Genomic DNA, 17,674 nt, shown 5'->3' with positions numbered 1-17,674 from the left:
AAGCCACGAGGGAACACGGGTCATGGCAGCAGCAAAAAACACAGGCAGCAGCAGGAACACCAACCGGAACAGCGGCAACAGGAAGAAACAAGCCGCGAGGGAGCACGAGCCACAGCAGCAGCGGGAGCCCAGGCAGCGCAGACTGCAACAGGAGCGGCAGGGAGGCACAGGCCACGGCCGAAAACACGGCCGCAGCGGCAGCATACAACGACGACAACCACACAGGCTGCGGTGAGAACGCAGGCCACAGCCAGAGCAGCAGCGGCCAAGGGAACACAAACCGCGGCGGGAACCACAGGCCACAGCGGCTGCAGCTGCAGGAAAGGTCCAGGCCGCAGCGGAGAGCGCAGGCCACAACAGGAAGCGGCCAGGAGCAACAACAGCAGAGAGGGGCATCCGTCCCAAATATCTTTCCACCGGACCCCACAGCATCGACTCGGCCCGGCTCCAGATGGTAAGTCACACTCGTCTCTGTCTGTGTTCTTACAGTTGGCGTTCTTATTCCTGGTACCTCCTTATCCTCCTCACCAGTTACAAGAGGGCAAAAAGGGTGGTCAGCCAAAACATTCCCTCCAAACCACCATAAAGATGTTTAAAAGATGTTAAAAGTATTACAAAAGATGTTAAAATTATAAAGGCGGCTGAGCTCTAAATGCAACATCCTCCTACACCGCCATCTTCCCCAGTGGCTTCATAATAGGACTGAAATAAATGACCCACCATATTTTCTTTTTGGTGTCCAATCAAGTAGAATATTGAACAGTTCTGAACTATGTAATTTCCATCTTTGTGTGCTGATGGCGTTGCCATTAAAAGTGCAATCCTATGTATGTTTACTCAGAAATCAGTCATACTATGTTTGGTGGGACTTACTCCCTTATACATGTGTTTGCGCCCTAATCTACTGTACTTTGTATCTTTTCAATATGGCTGTTGCTTTATCCATCCAAATGATCTATATGGGTGCATATAACCCCCACACTTTTTGTGCAAGTGCATGTATATGCACAGTAAAAGTACAGTATCAACTATGCAAACATGGTAATGTATTACCATATTACATTGCTAAATGAGAAAACAACTGAAATTAATTAGGACAGGAATCAATTTTTCAATTGAGGCACACAGTTTATATAGGCCTAAAACACAAGCTATTCTGGATTGCCAAGAGAAACTGATTCAGACAATCATTTCATAAAGAGCTTTAACAGTGATGTCTAAGAGCATTACATATCAATGTGATTTTGGCTTTGCTTTCTGCTTAACAATCCATTAGCACAGGGTTTTAGCATATGTGTTAGCATAGGGCTTCATAGTTGTCTCCTGTAACAAGCCCATGCATCTGAGTAAAGTGCATTTCATCTAAAACGTTGGATCTTTCCCTAATTGTTTTCACCCCTTGTTTTAATGAAAATGCAGTTTGAGTGAAAAGAAATATTAAAAATGCTAAAAATGGATTTAGACTGATTGCTGTAATCAACCTTTTTTGCTGCCTACCAAGCTTTACTTAATATATTATTAAAGGAATCTAGTAACATTCAACAACTAAAAATACACAAAAATGGACTCTTTTGCTTAGTTGCTATTTGGAATGCCTGGTTCCAGCAATGAATGCTGATATAATACAACTGTGTTCTATATAAAAACCTGGCTGAATAATGCTACAAATGTGGAATCTCAAACTTTTCAGCAAATATGTTTGAGTGTCTAACAGAATCAACAATAAAGTAACAGCAATATATGTCACAAAGAAATAGTAAAAAGCAGTATTTTATTTCTGGTCTGATAAAATATCAGAATGGACACTTTTAAGAAGATGGGATTTTTTATAATACACAAATGTTGAACAAAGGGACAGATTAAGGCTGACAACTTCTGTTAAAAATTTGTACACTGCATCTCATTAGTTGAAAGATACCCCCCAATGACACCAGCCTGATAGTTTTTGGGCATTTTTGCGAGGAAAGCAAATAAATAAATAAATAATACTGCATATATTGGTGCAGTAATATTTCGTTAATTTGTATTGAATCAGTGACCACTGTTTATTTACATCTTATTTTTTGTTGCAATTTTAACTCTTGGAGAAACATAGAATTTTCACAAAAATAAGTAGCTTCTTTAGAAGCATCAAAGTAAGCCCTATATATCTGTAAAGATTAGTTACTCATGAAAAATAGCTGTATTTTGGAAGTTTTAAGCTGAGAGGAAAGAATCCAAATACTTAGCACTGTCTATTCCTTCATGAATACCAGTGAGTGCTTATCACCTTGCAAGTGGTTTGCCTGGTCTAACTCTAACCATTAACCATGGCTTAGGAAAACTATGGCTTGCAAACCCACTTCAGTTTCACACTTTTAGCCCTGTTCAGGCATTCACTGAATACATATAATTAGAGAGAGAGTGGGGATGCATTCACTGGCCCAACCCCCTACTTTGTGTTTCCATCACTAGGCTTTGTGTTCCACACATTGGATGAACAACATCCATTGCAAGGAGTCTGTTCTATTCTTTTAGGCCCCCTGTGTGATTAAGAACCCTGGTCACACAAGGTTCTAAATCATATGGGCAGCCTAAATGAGTAGCACAGGCTCCCTGCTGTAAACATTGCCTCTCCAATGTATAGAGGATGGCAAAGTTGACCAACAGGTATGCAAAAAAGGGGCTGGGCCATCTTTTTAAAGAATATATACAAATGGTAAAGGGAGCTTAGAATAATTTAAGCATTACATCAACTCTATCCATCCACCTGTTAAATGTACATTTAACAGTAGAAATGATAATCCACACATCCCTTTTCTTGATGTCTTCACCACTGAAAACAACAAAATTGCCACTGATCCCTACAGCAAACCCACTGATGCCCACAACTATCTAAACTGGAAATCCTGCCATCCTATCCATATAACAAAAAACACTGTCTATAGCTTAGCTCTGAGAATGAAACATATTTGCAACAATGAAGATAAATACCAAGAAGGATTGGCAAACTTAAAGAACACATTCTTCTGAGAGGATATCTTCCACATATTTTCGATTGTGTACCCTCATGGAGACAGCTACTTCCAAAAGCACTAGAATGGGCAGAATATATTACATCAAATAGAACATCACCTGCAGGCCCTGCAATATAATTTATGTCACTGAATGCAAAAAAACAGGATGTCTCATCCAATATGTTGGAAAAACTACAAATGAACTACGCACATGCTTCAAAAACCACAAATCAGCAATCTTGACAAAAAAAAGTGGAGCAACCAGTTGCAAAACATTTTAACATTGAGGGTCACGGCCTGTTGGACTTTTCTATAACAGCTACAGAGATGCCAACAGTTCCAGCAGCGTTGACTAAAAGAGAGAACTTTTGGATATACTCTCTGGACAAATTGGCATCACATGGCCTTAACCTGGAGGACAGTACCAGCACTACTTAGCTTCTGCAAATGAAGCCCCTCTGAGCATTCCATCCTCAAAGCTCTATAATTGCCACCCTGGTAAACAGCATTTGTATGTTAGCAGCTGATGAAGGCAGAAGCTGAAAAGTTTTGATAATACAATAAAAATCTCTGTTTTGTTAATCACAATTACGTGTGTGTGTATATATGTATGTATTGTGTGTGTGTGTGTGTATATATATATATATATATATATATATATATATAAAACAATAGGATGGCATTACATACTGTATATCAATATAGTCAATACAAAAAAATATATACAGCATCAACAATTCCTGCAAATCAAATGTGGGAGGAAGGATTTTCCAGTTTCACAATTCCGTCTCCCATTGTAGTCCCTTTCCCAGAGCCCGAGGAATGCCCTTTCCATTACTGTTGTAGGTCTGTGCTCTCTAATATGAATTACAAACATTTCCCAAACCACAGAGATGTCCAATGCTGACAATTGTCCCATAGCTAATCATAATTTGAAAGTCAGTTTCTTGGTAACTGTAATATGTGAGCAGTGGATGGTCCAGTTTTCCATTGTTAAATTATCAGCCTGCTTCCAATTCTTTGCAATCCCCATCCTGGCATCTGCCATCATGAAGCTAATCAAAGGCCTTTGTAACCCCTGCCTCCTTTTCTTCCTACCAAATGTTTAATAACGCCAAAAATGGGCACATAACTATATCCTGTTTTGTTATTTTTCTCATTTTTTAAAAAAAGGTATCCCTGTATTTATACACTTTCTCACTTAATCTCTCACAATTTTATTCATGTGTGTCCGAACACCTGAAAAGAGCTTTTGTTTGCTATAAATTCTTACCTATGGTTCAGTTCAGGGGTGGCGAATATATGAAACTCCAGATGATTTTGGACTACAACTCCCATCATCACTGATCATTGGCCATAGTGGTTGTAGGTGATGCGAGCTGAGAGTCCAATAACATCTGGAAGCCCACAGGTTCTCAGTCCTAGTTTATTCAGATGCAACATTTAACTACAGAACATTTAAGCGTTACACCAGTGTCACAACCAAACACAGGACTCACGCATATTATACAGCCACGAGAGTAGCTGTATACTATAGCCAGCGTGGGTTTTTCACATTCCGCAATGTTATATGGAAAATACCCCCCATGCCATTCTGATGCTTCCCATAAGCTCATTTCAAAACAAAACCTTACAAAACTTATAGTTCTGAACTCAGAAATGCTTAACAACACTCTCAATTTTCATGGCAATACACAAAACAGTCAGAGAGAATAGAGAGTTCAAAGTCTAAAAAGAGAGAAAAAAACCCAGAGCCTTTTTGGACTTTTTTCTCTAAGAGTTTTCATAATCTGTTGAAATTCATTAAAAATCAGGCATATTCACAGAGTACCTGTAATCCTAATACTGACCTTGCCCCATACTCTGACCTTCATCTTCTGCAGTTTAAAAGTTAAAAAAATGCCTGGCTGATTTTTAATTAACTTAAGAGATTTTGGCTGGAACCCTATGATAATGTGGGGCATGCTCAGTAAGTAAGAACCAACTATCAGAATTCTAAAAGCCAAACTCACAGCTCCTGGCCTTGCCTAATCAGGGGGCCACACCAGACTTTGATTTCACTTGAGACAGTCATGGCTTCCCTCAGAGAATCCTGGGAAGTGAAGTTTGTGAAGGGTGTTGAGAGGAGACTCCTGTTCCACTGAGAGAGCTCCAGTGGCTAGACTGGTTTAACTGTCAGCCACTCTGATTGAAGGTCTGTGAGGGGAACAGGGTGTCTCCTAGCAACTCTCAGCACCCTTCACTAACTACACTTCCCAGGATTCTTTGAGAGAAGCATGACTGTCCAAAGTGAAATAAAGGCCTGGTGTGGATGTGGCCAGGGAAAGCTTTGGTTTAAATTTGGGTGGGAGGCTACATGTGCCTGCTGTAGAATAAAAAGGTGTGGGAAAGCCTGAAAAAGAATGATAGTTCACAATGTTTTCCTTTTGGAAAGGGGCTTCCCTTCTGCCCAGTGCCCACCCACCCAATCTCCTCCCCCTCCCCTCCCTCAAGTCAGTGTTGGACTATGACCTGGGAGACCAGGGTTCAAATCCCCACACAGCCATGAAGCTCCCTGGGTGACCTTGGGCCAGTCACCGCCTCTCAGCCTCAGAGGAAGGCAATGGTAAAACCACCTCTGAATAGTTTACCATGAAAACCCTATTCATAGGGTCGCCATAAGTTGGGATCGACTTGAAGGCAGTCCATTTCCATTTTCAAACATGATTGCACAGAAATAAATCCCATTCAACTCAAAAAGTATGCAAACGATCAAACCCATCCTCAGAGCTTGGAAAAGTTACTTTTTTGAACTACAACTCCCATCAGCCCAATCCAGTGGCCATGCTGGCTGGGGCTGATGGGAGTTGTAGTTCAAAAAAGGAACTTTTCCAAGCTCTGCCCATCCTCCCTTCTATACCCTCCCTCTTGCCCCTTCCCTCCCCCTTCCTTTGCCCCTCCCTCACCATTCCCATCCAATACCTTCCTTCCCCTTCCTCCCCATGGTCAGTTTTTTCCTATCTTAAGCAGGATTGCATAGAAGTAAATACCACTGAACTCTATAAGCATGCAAATGATCAAACCTGCCCTCACCTCCCCCTTCCTTTGTCCCCTCTTTCCTCATAGGGCTTTGTTTCCAAACCCCTGATCACCCTTGTTGCCCCCTCTGAACCTGTTCCAGTTTGTCTCCATCCTTCTTAAAGTGTGGTGTCCAGAACTGGATACAGTACTCAAGATGAGGCCTAACCACTGCTGAATAGAGGGGAACCAATACTTCACGTGATTTGGAAACTATATTTCTGTTAATGTAGCCTAAAATAGCATTTGCCTTTTCACATCACTGTTGGCTCATGTTCAGCTTGTGATCAACAACAATCCCAAGATCCTTCTTGCATGTAGTACTGCTGAGCCAAGTATCCCCCATCTTCTAACTGTGCATTTGGTTTCTTTTTCCTAGGTGTAGAACTTTGCACTTATCCCTGTTAAATTTCATTTTATTGTTTTCAGCCCAATGCTCCAGTCTATCAAGATCACTTTGAATTTTGTTCGTCTTCCAAGGTATTAACTGTCCCTTCCAATTTTGTATCACCTGCAAATTTGATAAGCATTCCCTGCACCTCCTCATCCAAGTCATTAATAAAAATGTTGAAGAGCACTGGGCCCAGGACTGAGCCCTGTGGTATCCCGCTCATTACTTCCACCCACTTTGAGAAGGAACTGTTGATAAGCACTCTTTGAGTATGATTATGTAGACAGTTGTGGATCCACCTGATAGCTGTTCCTTCTACCTTAGCTAGCTTGCTAATCAGAATGTCATGGGGCACTTTGTCAATAACTTTGCTGAAGTCGAGATATAGTATGTCCAAGCAGTCCCACAGTCTACCAGGGAGGTTACCCGATCAAAAAACGAGACAAGATTAGTTTGGTAGGATTTGTTCTTGATAAATCCATGTTGGCTTCTAGTAATCACTGCATTGTTTTCAAGGTGCTTACAGTGCTTTATAATCTGCTCCATAATTTTCCCAGGGATCGATATCAGAATGACTGGTCTATAGTTCCCAGGTTCTTCCACTTTGCCCTATTTGAAGATAGAGACAACATTAGCTCTCCTCCTATCATCCAGCACTTCACCCATCTGCCATGATTTCACAAAGATAATAGACAGTGGTTCCGAGAGTTCTTCAGCCAGTTCCTTCAATACTCTAGGATGCAGTCCATTGGGCAGATCTGAACTCATTCAAAGTGATTAGGTGTTCCTCGACCATTTGTCTATCAATCTCAAGCTCCAATCCTGCCCCTTCAACTTCATGTTTCCCAGGAGGCTCAAAGATCCTCTTTTGGGAGAAGACTGAGCCAAAGTAGGAATTGAGCACTTCTGCCTTTTCTTTGTCATTTGTTAACATTTTGCCATCCTCATTGAGTAGCTGTACGACCATTTCTTTTCTCTGGCTTTTACTATGGATGTACCTGAAGAAAGCTTTTTCATTGCTTTTGGCATGCCTTGCTAACTTCAGCTCATTCTCAGCTTTAGCCTTCCTGACACCATCCCCGCAATTCCATGGTACCTGACTGTATTCCTCCTTTGTGGCCTGGCCTTCTTTCCACTTCCTGTATGTGTCCTTTTTTGTTTTCAGGTCATCTCTAAACTTTCTGTGAAGCCACACTGGCTCCTTCTGCTGTCTTCCCTCTTTTTTCCTTGATGGAATTGTTTGCCATTGTGCCTTTAGAATTTCCTCTTTTAGAAACTTCCAGCCATCTTGGACTCCTTTTCTCATGAGGGTTGCTTGCCATGGAACCTTAGTTACTATTGTTAAAATTGGCTTTCTTGAAGTTGGCTACACTCAGCTTTTGCTTCCTTCAAAAACAAGAACTCTAGTGTAGCATGGTCACTTTCTCCCAGAGTTACCGTAACTGCCACTTCATTCATCAAGTCATCTCTGTTGGTTAGAATCAAGTCAAGGATAGCCAATCCTCTAGTTGCCTCCTCCACTTTCTGTAGGAGAAAGTTATCTCCAGCATAAGTCAGGAATTTCTTAGATGGGCTGTTTTTGGCAGAATTTGTCTTCCAACAGATATCAGGATAATTGAAGTCCCCCATTACTACTACATCATGCCTTCTCAAAACACTGGCAATTTGCTTTGCAAAAGTTTCATCTTCATCTTCTCTTTGATTGGGTGGTCGGTAGTAGACTCCAACCACCATTTTCCTTTTATTCCTTGCCCCATTTAGTTCTTAATGTTTGAGTTACTTTATTGCTGCTGATTGTAGTTTTAGGGTTTATTTTAACCTATTCTTGGCTATTTTATGGGTCTACTTTGCAGGGAGTGTATTTTAACTGCAGTTATTTGACTATGTGAGTTCCTTGAGAATGTTTATAAGTATGTTTATGATAAGGCAGGACAAACATCTTCAAAATAAATAAATAAATAATTTTGGTTTACAGTGTAAAGCATACTACATTACAATCACTATATCCACAGGAAACAATTGATCACAGTGTATTATACATATTGCTATAAAGCAAAAAAGAGACTGAACACAAAGATAAAGAAAATAAGAACTACCAAGTATTCTATTTCCAACTAAGAGCAGCAAGATGCTTCTGGAAGATCATGAGCAAGGCACAAGGTTGATGGCCATTCTTTGTTAGCATGTGATATTTAAAAATAAAATTATTTTGTATATGGATGCTCATTTAATTAATAGCAGCCGTTCAGCATCTTCTTGACATCTTGCAGTAGTAGAAGTTAATGATTAGTTGTAGGAAGTAGTACTTTCTTTTGTCTGTCATGAAATACTGAAAATAAACTTCAATGATCAATCCTTAATAGAGGGATAAAAAAGGTTTATACAGCTTTGCTGCACTGTTCATAAATAAAGATTATAAATATAAATCAGTTAGGGCCTCTATACCCATAACATTTCCTACAATATCACTTGCATACTGTCATGAGCCCCATGGAAAGAGCATGGGGTGGTGAGGATCAGGAGTCATCATCTGACTTTGACTGGGAAGAAGGCACCAGTGATGTGTCTACAGGCGCAATGTAGTCTGAGAGTTCCCACACTGTAGCCAATAACAGCTCTGCCCCTATAGATCCAGTTACCAGCAAGGAAGCCCGACCCTGTCAGGAAGATGCCTCACTGCCTACCTTTCACCTGCTCTACCATTGCCACCATGCAGCCCCCTCCTCCTATTGGGGGGGACCTTGCTGAGGCAGTCCAGCTGCTGTCGCCTCAGACTCATAGGCTGTGGCACTAGCAATTTCAACGAGCCCTCACTGTCCCTCTGAGGAGGAGCACTCATCTGCACGCACAGTCTCCACAGTGACACTCAGTCCACACAAGTAGGGTGTCTGCCCATCCTTACTTAAGGTCAGTAAAGAGGTGTGTCTAGCTGCTGCAACAACATCTTAGTGCAGTGTAGGTGTGCCTTGTTATTCCTAGTAGCGATGCTGAATCCTGTGTAACCTGTAAGCTGATTCATGAAGGATTCTGAACTGAAACTTTCTATTAAAGCTGCTAAAGAAAAGCACACTTCTGTGTTCATGTCTGACTTCAGTGGGTTTGGGCAGGACACATACAGGATACTGCATGTGCATCCTGCTGTCAATACACATGTGACAAATGCAATACAATAATTTCAGACTTCCCACTGAATTCATATACATTACTGTTGAAGTAGACAGTCAACATTTCTTATCAAACATAAAATGCCAGTTAGCTTCAGTTACCTTTATGTGAAACACTAAAAGTCTACTGGTAGGGAAAGAACTACCGGTTTCTTATGTGTGACTTGACAGTTAAAAAATTGAAGGAAAAGTTTAGAAGGAACAAGACTGTAACATAAGAGTACAAAGAACTTCTTCACATTTTCTGCAATCAAGGATTAACTCACATATTTTCTCTAAAAAGCTAGCTGCAAACTAAGCAGTAGCTCTAGGTGATTCACTAGAGGCAAGAATCTCAGGTCTGTATATTACATCTAACGAACACTGTGAAAAGCAATTCAAACACATACACAAGCTCAAATGAACACATTCAAATTTAACCCTCTAGTACACAGGACTTGAGTTATCAACTTGTTGACAGCATGTAGCTAAGCAAATAGACAGCTAGGACCACTGGGTTGTAACCAACACCGTGCATGTGGAGTTCCACTCACACAGTGACACTTCCTCTTCCTCACATCCTCAAAATCTGCTCTGAAGGGTCCTCCAACTCTCTGGACCACATTTTGAGAGTGCATGGGAGAGGAGAAGAGGAATAAGTTCCATTGCACAAGTTGAAGTCTGCTGCGCTAGCAGAATAGCAGCTCTGGATGCCACTCATTGTTTAACCCACCCAGTGACACACAGCTCCATGTGGCAGGCTGAAGATTTTAAAGAAGGATCAGCAAGAATATTTTATATTAATGCAATTATGTTTCAGGAAGTCCGTAGTAAAAACAAACAGACTCCTCAGAGACTCAGGCTGCAATCCAAACCCCCTTTGAGCCAACTAGAGGAATTTGGATTGGGTACAGGTATGGCTCCATTTAGCTCTACTGGCTCCACTCAGCACAAACTTCCCTTTCTACCTACCAAATGTCCTTTGAGAGTTCTTCTAATGGTAAGCAGTATAAAAATATTATTAAATAAATTAATTAAAAATAAAGTGCTGCTGGTGGGATCCCTGCTAGCGGTAGTCTGTGAAAAGCCTTGAAATGTGTTCTGGGGGAGAGGAGGGGCCTAGTCAGTCTGGGATCTACTGTATCATGAGCCAGCCCCACTGCCATCATCTGACAGCATCAGGCTCAACAATTTGCCTGCCCCCATCTCCCATCTCAACCATTATGAGTGGGAGGACTACATATGCAGTGTCGGCTCCACCACTCCCTAAGTCCCACCACTCCTCAACAAGAATTTAGATTACAGCCTAATTGATTTATTGTGACAAAAGCCTTCTTTATCATATACATTTCTTGATGAAGCTCCACTCATAGAAGTTCTAAATTGTTTTGCAGCCTAAATGAAAAGGCATATGCTAACAATTTGGTGTCAAAATATGGTATTACTTTCAGAAATGTTTTATACTCTAGGGCATAGTGCAGTTACATTGTCAATTTCATTGCGGTCCTGCATAAATTTTATCTAGCAATACTCACCTTCCTCAAAGAACAAAATCTTGAGTAAACTATGAAAAAGCAGAGTGGATAAAAATCAGTGACTTAAGATGACTACTGTGACCACAAGCAGAGAGATTTTATTAAGACTCAACACAACTACATTTGTTTTTGCCTCTGTCATAGACACATAGTGCTAAACAGGTTTTGCAGAACGCTTAAGTTAACTTGTCTGAACAGAGAGGGCTGGATAGAAATATGTGAACCTGCCAGAAGTTTGGATCAGTTAAGAAACCTTGCTTGTATGCCCACCATGCAGTGAGGTCAGGCTAGCAGGTACAAGGGACAGGACCTTTTCTGCAGTGGCTCCACAGCTATGAAACTTCCTCTGCTGAGATATAAGATTTAAATTGTTTTAAATGCTGTAAGCTGTCATGGGAAAATATTGTATTTTGAATAGCAGCTAATAAATTCATTTAAATAAATAACTGTGAAACATACCCAGATTTTCCTTTCCCTGGACTGTCCTAGTGTGCTGCCTTTGTGTATACTGCCAGGGGATACAGAACTCTATTAAAAACTGTGGGGATCTTGCCATGCGTTGGCCCAGTGCTGACATGGGGATCAATCCTATCTACCAAATATATATATTAGGTTAAAATGGTTTTATTTCACGAGGCCTTTGCACCATGAATGCTGTTCTGATGTTTATTCTCTTATGTTCTAATTTATGTTTTAAATTTTGTGTATTGTATGTTTATATTTTTGTAAGCTGCTTTGAAATCAAGATATGGTCAAAAGCACGGACTACTTAAAAATAGTAAATAAAATTACTTTTCATTTTACAGAAAACACTTATTGCAACACCCCCTTGATTATGGAAAGTTCTGCCACTTAAGTCTTCAAGGAGGTGATCTTGGTCAGCGTTCTCATGTGTACACAGAGAAACAAAGCTACAATTGACCTTCTTGTCTCTATACATAAATACTATCATACGTAAGGATCTGAAAGCATGACCTAAGGCTTGGATTTTACTCTCATCTGTAGTACAGAGACAAGCTAGTTGTAAACTAGAATTTTATTGGTAACAGGATGCACTTGTGTTTATCAAATGTGCAGTTACAAAATAAGGAAGCTGATGATTTAAATAAGTATTTTCTAGTTCACCCTAGTAAAAGAAAGTCGTGGGCTTTGTCTGAAATTAGCAATATTTTAGAAAAAACATCAAGTTCTCAAATATTTGTTTCTAGGGTATAGTTCTAGGTCCAGTCATCACATTTTACTCAACACCACACAACCAGTTGCCTTTCTTCACCCAATGACAAAAATAAGACTTCTAGTGACAATTTTCAAGAGTTTATGATATGGACCATATAATAGAAAATACAAACATCTTCCGGCTGGATTTAAACAGTTCAAAGATTCAGATGAATGACAGTCAGCAGATGACACACTGGTATTGCTTACAGTACTTGAACATCCTAATTTGTCCTGAGTGCCTACAGCACAAACACCATATATGAGATTAGTGAGTGGCAGATGATTTCTTTGCATACTTGCCAAACATACAAACAGGAGGATACTGCTTAACTTTATAACAGACAATGCTTTAAGAAGTGTTAACACATCCAGAAGAGTAGAAGGCAAAAACTGGTTTAGGGATATTAGCGAGGACTCAGTTTGCATTCTCCATCACCAAGTGTTATAATAATAATGACAACAACATTAATGTAATTCCTGTGCACTGTTTAGCTCTAAGAGGCTTGCATTGCAGTGAGCTGCAAATCTATATTTTTGGTATTTGTAGATCTGCATGGTTAGATTCTTTTTAATGGCATGCTAGCTAACAGTGTAAGGAAAGGCTTAGAAAATTAATCACAGCTTTGCAGGAGTAATTAACAAATGTTTGCCTAATGAGGAGAAAGATGAAAACACATTATTAATTATAAGTTTCATGATCTAACTGTGCTCAGTTTTGTTACATCATTCTGTAATAAACTAATACTGCAATGGAGGAGCGCTAAATTTTATAGTACTTTTGGTAAGCAAATAAATGGAAGTTTCACTCTCTTGGTTTGTATTCCACTGCTGAATCAAAGAGCTATGACAGGTACACTACAACAGATTCAGCTTATAAATAAGGATCCAAAACGGGTATCAATTATGGAAAAGTTTTAGGACAGATAGTTACGAACCATGTTAAATAGCATTTGCAAAGCCACTTATATCTCACAGCACTGATATCTCTACAATTTAAGTTAAATCAATACATTGGATACATTCATGCATTACAAGAACAAGCTATTATGACAAGCTGTGCTTAGTCTAAAACAGAAGCAAAAGCTACTGTACTCCTCACAACCATGCTAGAGAAAGGAAGAGTGCAGGAACCCAAGGCTTGTCCTTATGCCACTAAATAATGGTTTAGGAATACATGTGAACACAGCCATTCTTCACTACTTGTTTCTCATTTACCCAAATAGACAAATATGTTAAGTGTTTAGTTTATTTACATTGATCTCTCTTAACATCTCTCTCTCTCTCTGATAGGTTACATTTGTCACCCATGAAGATAATAAATTGATGGATCATTTATCCTCTACTAATTTGTTCTCACACAAAGTCTAAACTGTATCCCAAATAAAATGTTTGATTAATTTGCAGTTTAAGTTACTGATATGACTTCTTTAAACTCTGATGTTTTATAGTTTTCATTACAATTTTACTTAAGTGTTTTTCCAAACAATAAGTTGTTCCCTCTCAGAGTAACTAAGAAATTGGTCCCAATTGCAAGCACAGAAGAAGGCTACACTTTGTCAAAGCACCCATCTGTCCCCTCAATTCCAATCTAGGGTATAGTAGTGGACACCTGAAATGAAGTTCAACATAAATGAATAAATGAGGGGATGTTTTTTCTCCCTGAACCTCTAGTACATTTCCCTTTTTCTATAAACCCAAAAATATATCCTCTCTATTATTTTTCTCTCCTAAACATATCTAGTTTATTATTATCTCGCTATGAACCTACCCGTTCACTTCGTTCAGAATCTAAGGCCCTCCTCCGGGTACCAGCTCATCAGGAAGCCCGGAGGGTGGTTACTAGATCTAGGGCCTTTTCTGTGGTGGCCCCTGAGTTGTGGAACAGCCTCCCCGAAGAGGTACGCCTGGCGCCTACACTTCTATCTTTCCGGCGCCAGGTAAAGACCTTTTTATGCTCCCAGGCATTTTAATCTTTTAATTTTCTTAATCTTTCTACTTTTAACATGTATCCTTCTTAATTTGTGTTGTATTTCGTTTTTGTTGTGCTTTCTGTTGTTTGTTTGTACATGTTTTTGTGATTTTTTACTATGATATATTGTATTTTATCTTGTTTGTTCACCGCCCTGAGAGCTATTCTGCTAAGGGCGGTATATAAATTGAAATAATAATAATAATAATAATTATAATAATTATAGTTCTTCCCATGGAAAATGGAAATGACCTGCTTTCAAGTAGATTCTGATTTATGGCGACACTATGAACAGGGTTTTAATGGTAAGTGGTATTCAGAGGGGGGTTACCATGGCCTTCCTCTGAGGCTGAGAAGCAGTGACTGGCCCAAGGTCACCCAGTAAGCTTCACGGCTATGTGGGGATTCAAACCCTGGTCTCCTGGGTCATAGTCCAACACTGAGTCTAACCACTACTAACTGTGTTTAAATACTTTTTTAAAAGACTGACCTGTCCACTCTGCCAAACACAAATCTAAATAAATAAATATTAATTTATTAAATAAAATTTCCCAAACACAGACCCTCTCCTAGTGTGTGCACAAACAAAGTTTGTTAGGACTGTGGATAAGGCCTGTGCGGTTAATGTATATATATAATCCTAGTTAGTTAGTTAGTTAGTTAGTTAGTTATTCTTTATTAATATCCCGCCATCCTTCCAATACTGGAACTCGTGGCGGCTTCCAGATAAAAGCACATATAGTTAAAACATACAGAATCTACATTAAAATGAAATTAAACTACATCCAATATTAAAACCAATTAGGCATTCTTACGACTATTATTTCTTAAGACTTGAAGAGTAGTGAGGAAAATTAAACGTGAAAGCGCAACAAACAAAGTCCAGGCATGAGATGACAACTGCAGGGACTCGAGTTCTTAAATAAAGATGGAACAACTGGCATACCAGTAGGAACTTTCAACAGTCATTGTACATATTGCTAAGAATCAATGTTCATTATGTTCAGGAGTCATTGCACATTTGTGTGTCATGGCATTTTGTCTTGAACAAAAAGGCCTGGTGTCTTTTATTATCACTAAAGAAACAAAGGACAATACAATTACCATAATTCTACAATACAGCATCAAGGTATTTATTGATTTTTAAGAGAAAAATCAATTATTAGCTTAAGGGGCTAATTGTGGCCCTGTCTCTATTTTACTTCATTTTGACAATTTATATACTGCTTAAATTACAGCCCTCCCGCAGAGATCTGTGAGAAAAAACAGAAATAAAATATAAAACTAACCACCTCAATGTGAATAGTGTGCATTTACTCAAAAGTAAATCACAGACTTCAACAAGACTTATTCCCGTTAAAACAAAGCCTTGTGGCACATTAAAGACTAACATATTTATTGTGACATAAGAGTCCACTTCCATCAGCATGACTAAGGCAGCAATCCAATACACATTCACCTGGGAGTAAGTCCCATTGAACCCAATGGAGCTTACTTCTGAGCAGACATGTATTGGATTACAGTATTAGTTGCTACTCCCATTAGATATGCATAGGATTGCAACCTTACACTCTTAACTCTATAGTGACCTAAACAGTGAAAACCTTACAACAAAGAAGCTTAGTTTGCCAGTGACAGTTCATGCCACTTAGTTTCTCATACTCCTTAATAACAGGGTGCCAAAACAAGGCTGACAACATGTTAATTGAAATGGGAAATCCAGAAGCTTTTAATATAAGGATGGCCAATAAGAAGGATTTCACATTCCAAGTAATCTATGACTCCTGGCCACTTGCAAAACCACCCTATGATTCAATCTGGTTTAAAAGGAAAGCTACCCATTCTCCTCCCCCCATCCCAAAAAACAAGCCTGTATAAATCTCTGTCTTACTTTCCACAAAATCAGATCACCAGTATGACTACAAGTCTTACAAAGGACATTGATCCCTCAAACCTAAACCAGGAAAGGAGGAAATGACTACTGCATAGAGACGACGAACTCACCAGCCCCTTACCACACTCAAGGGGTCAGACGCAACCACCTCTCTTTCCATGTACATTTGCTATGTGGAACTCATTTCATCCTCTACCCAAATATTCATCTTTGTTTACCTTACCAACACCAGGCACTTGCCTTATCCCCACCCCCTTTTTGCAGACTATGTAAGATCTCGTGCCCTTAATTAACCTTCCTTCCTCCGCGCTCCCCCCCTCCCTCCTTCCCTCCCCAACTGTCAACGACTCTTCACTCCTCTTGCTAAAAGATTCAGCGTTCACCGCCCTGGACCTCGCTGTGTGTATGCGTGTGTGGGGGAGGATCCCTATTAATCGTTCCCTTTCCTTCTATATGCAGTGCAGCGGCCCTTCACCCCGCACAGAGCGACCGCTTCCTCTTCTGTCACCAGACTAAAGAAATGGGGACGAAATAGGAAAAACTGAGGACGAAGATGAAAGAAGTCCAAGTGGTTGTCAACGTCGTCGTCATCCCAGCAGACGGGTCGTCTCCCGCTACATTCAAAGCAGCAACAGCTCTCCCTCAGAACACCCAGCTGGGAAGGAGTATGAGAAGACGCGTGTCCTCCACCTCTCACCTGCGCCTCTCCTCGGGCTGCTGCTGCTCCCGACAGCGGTGCCGCCACAGCTGCTGCCGCCACCCCGAGGGCTCCTCCCGCGCCGCCGCCAACCGCTCCTCTTCCATCGCTACCGCCGCTGTCCAGCTGTCGCTCCCGGTAAAGGGACCAGAGCCCCACGTTAGGGAGAAAGACGAGGGCGGCCAGCGCCAGCCCCACCGCCTGCAGCAGCCGCTTCTGCTTCCGCCGCATCCGAGAAGGCGCCAAAGCCCAACTTTCCTCACGGGCTGAGGCGACGACCGCGGCAGTTACGGCACAGCGGCAACACTCGAGCGACGCGCGAGGCAACAGAACGACAACTCCGTCCGTCAGGCACTTCCGCTCCGGAGGAGTGGGCACTACCACTCCCACAGCGAGTGCGGGGGGGCTCACGTAAAGCCACGCCCCACACCCCGAGCCAGACCACGCCCACCGCTAGTGCCAGCCGTGGAGAGAAAACAAAAGCGTGGCAGCCCCGGCTCTTATCCCTATCGCCGTTGGTGGAGCTACAGAGCCAGAAGCGAATGGGAGTGAGTGGAAGGAGTGGGTGGAAGGAAGAGGGTGAATTGGCCTGAGCTTGCTTTTCTTTCCCCCTGTGCCTGAGGGTAGCGACTAGAGAATGGCGCATTATTAAATGTAAAGGGGAAGAAGTTTGCAGCGAGGGAACGCTCTGTGTGTGTGTACACAAGGCAAGTTAGGAAGGGGAATGTTTGCAATGGCAGAGAAAAAAAGGTGACGGAACTGCTCAAATGTTGT

The 17,674-nt window shown here is 41.0% G+C and overlaps 1 protein-coding gene across 1 annotated transcript in view; it reads right to left on the bottom strand.

The window, feature by feature from the left end:
* The window catches only part of GALNT10 (polypeptide N-acetylgalactosaminyltransferase 10), an 80,773-nt gene extending 63,455 nt beyond the window's left edge, over nucleotides 1-17,318 (bottom strand). The window contains exon 1 of the mRNA XM_061617450.1: nucleotides 16,901-17,318. Within this exon, the coding sequence (XP_061473434.1) occupies nucleotides 16,901-17,131 (231 nt within the window). The 5' untranslated portion in view covers nucleotides 17,132-17,318. The remainder of the gene's footprint in view (nucleotides 1-16,900) is intronic.
* Between the last annotated feature and the right edge of the window lie 356 nt (nucleotides 17,319-17,674).

This window comes from Rhineura floridana, chromosome 3 (assembly GCF_030035675.1).
Source record: "Rhineura floridana isolate rRhiFlo1 chromosome 3, rRhiFlo1.hap2, whole genome shotgun sequence".
Classification (NCBI taxonomy): Eukaryota; Metazoa; Chordata; class Lepidosauria; order Squamata; family Rhineuridae; genus Rhineura; species Rhineura floridana.
The sequence above is the reverse complement of the archived record's forward strand: the minus strand, read 5'-3'. Positions and strand labels throughout refer to the sequence as shown.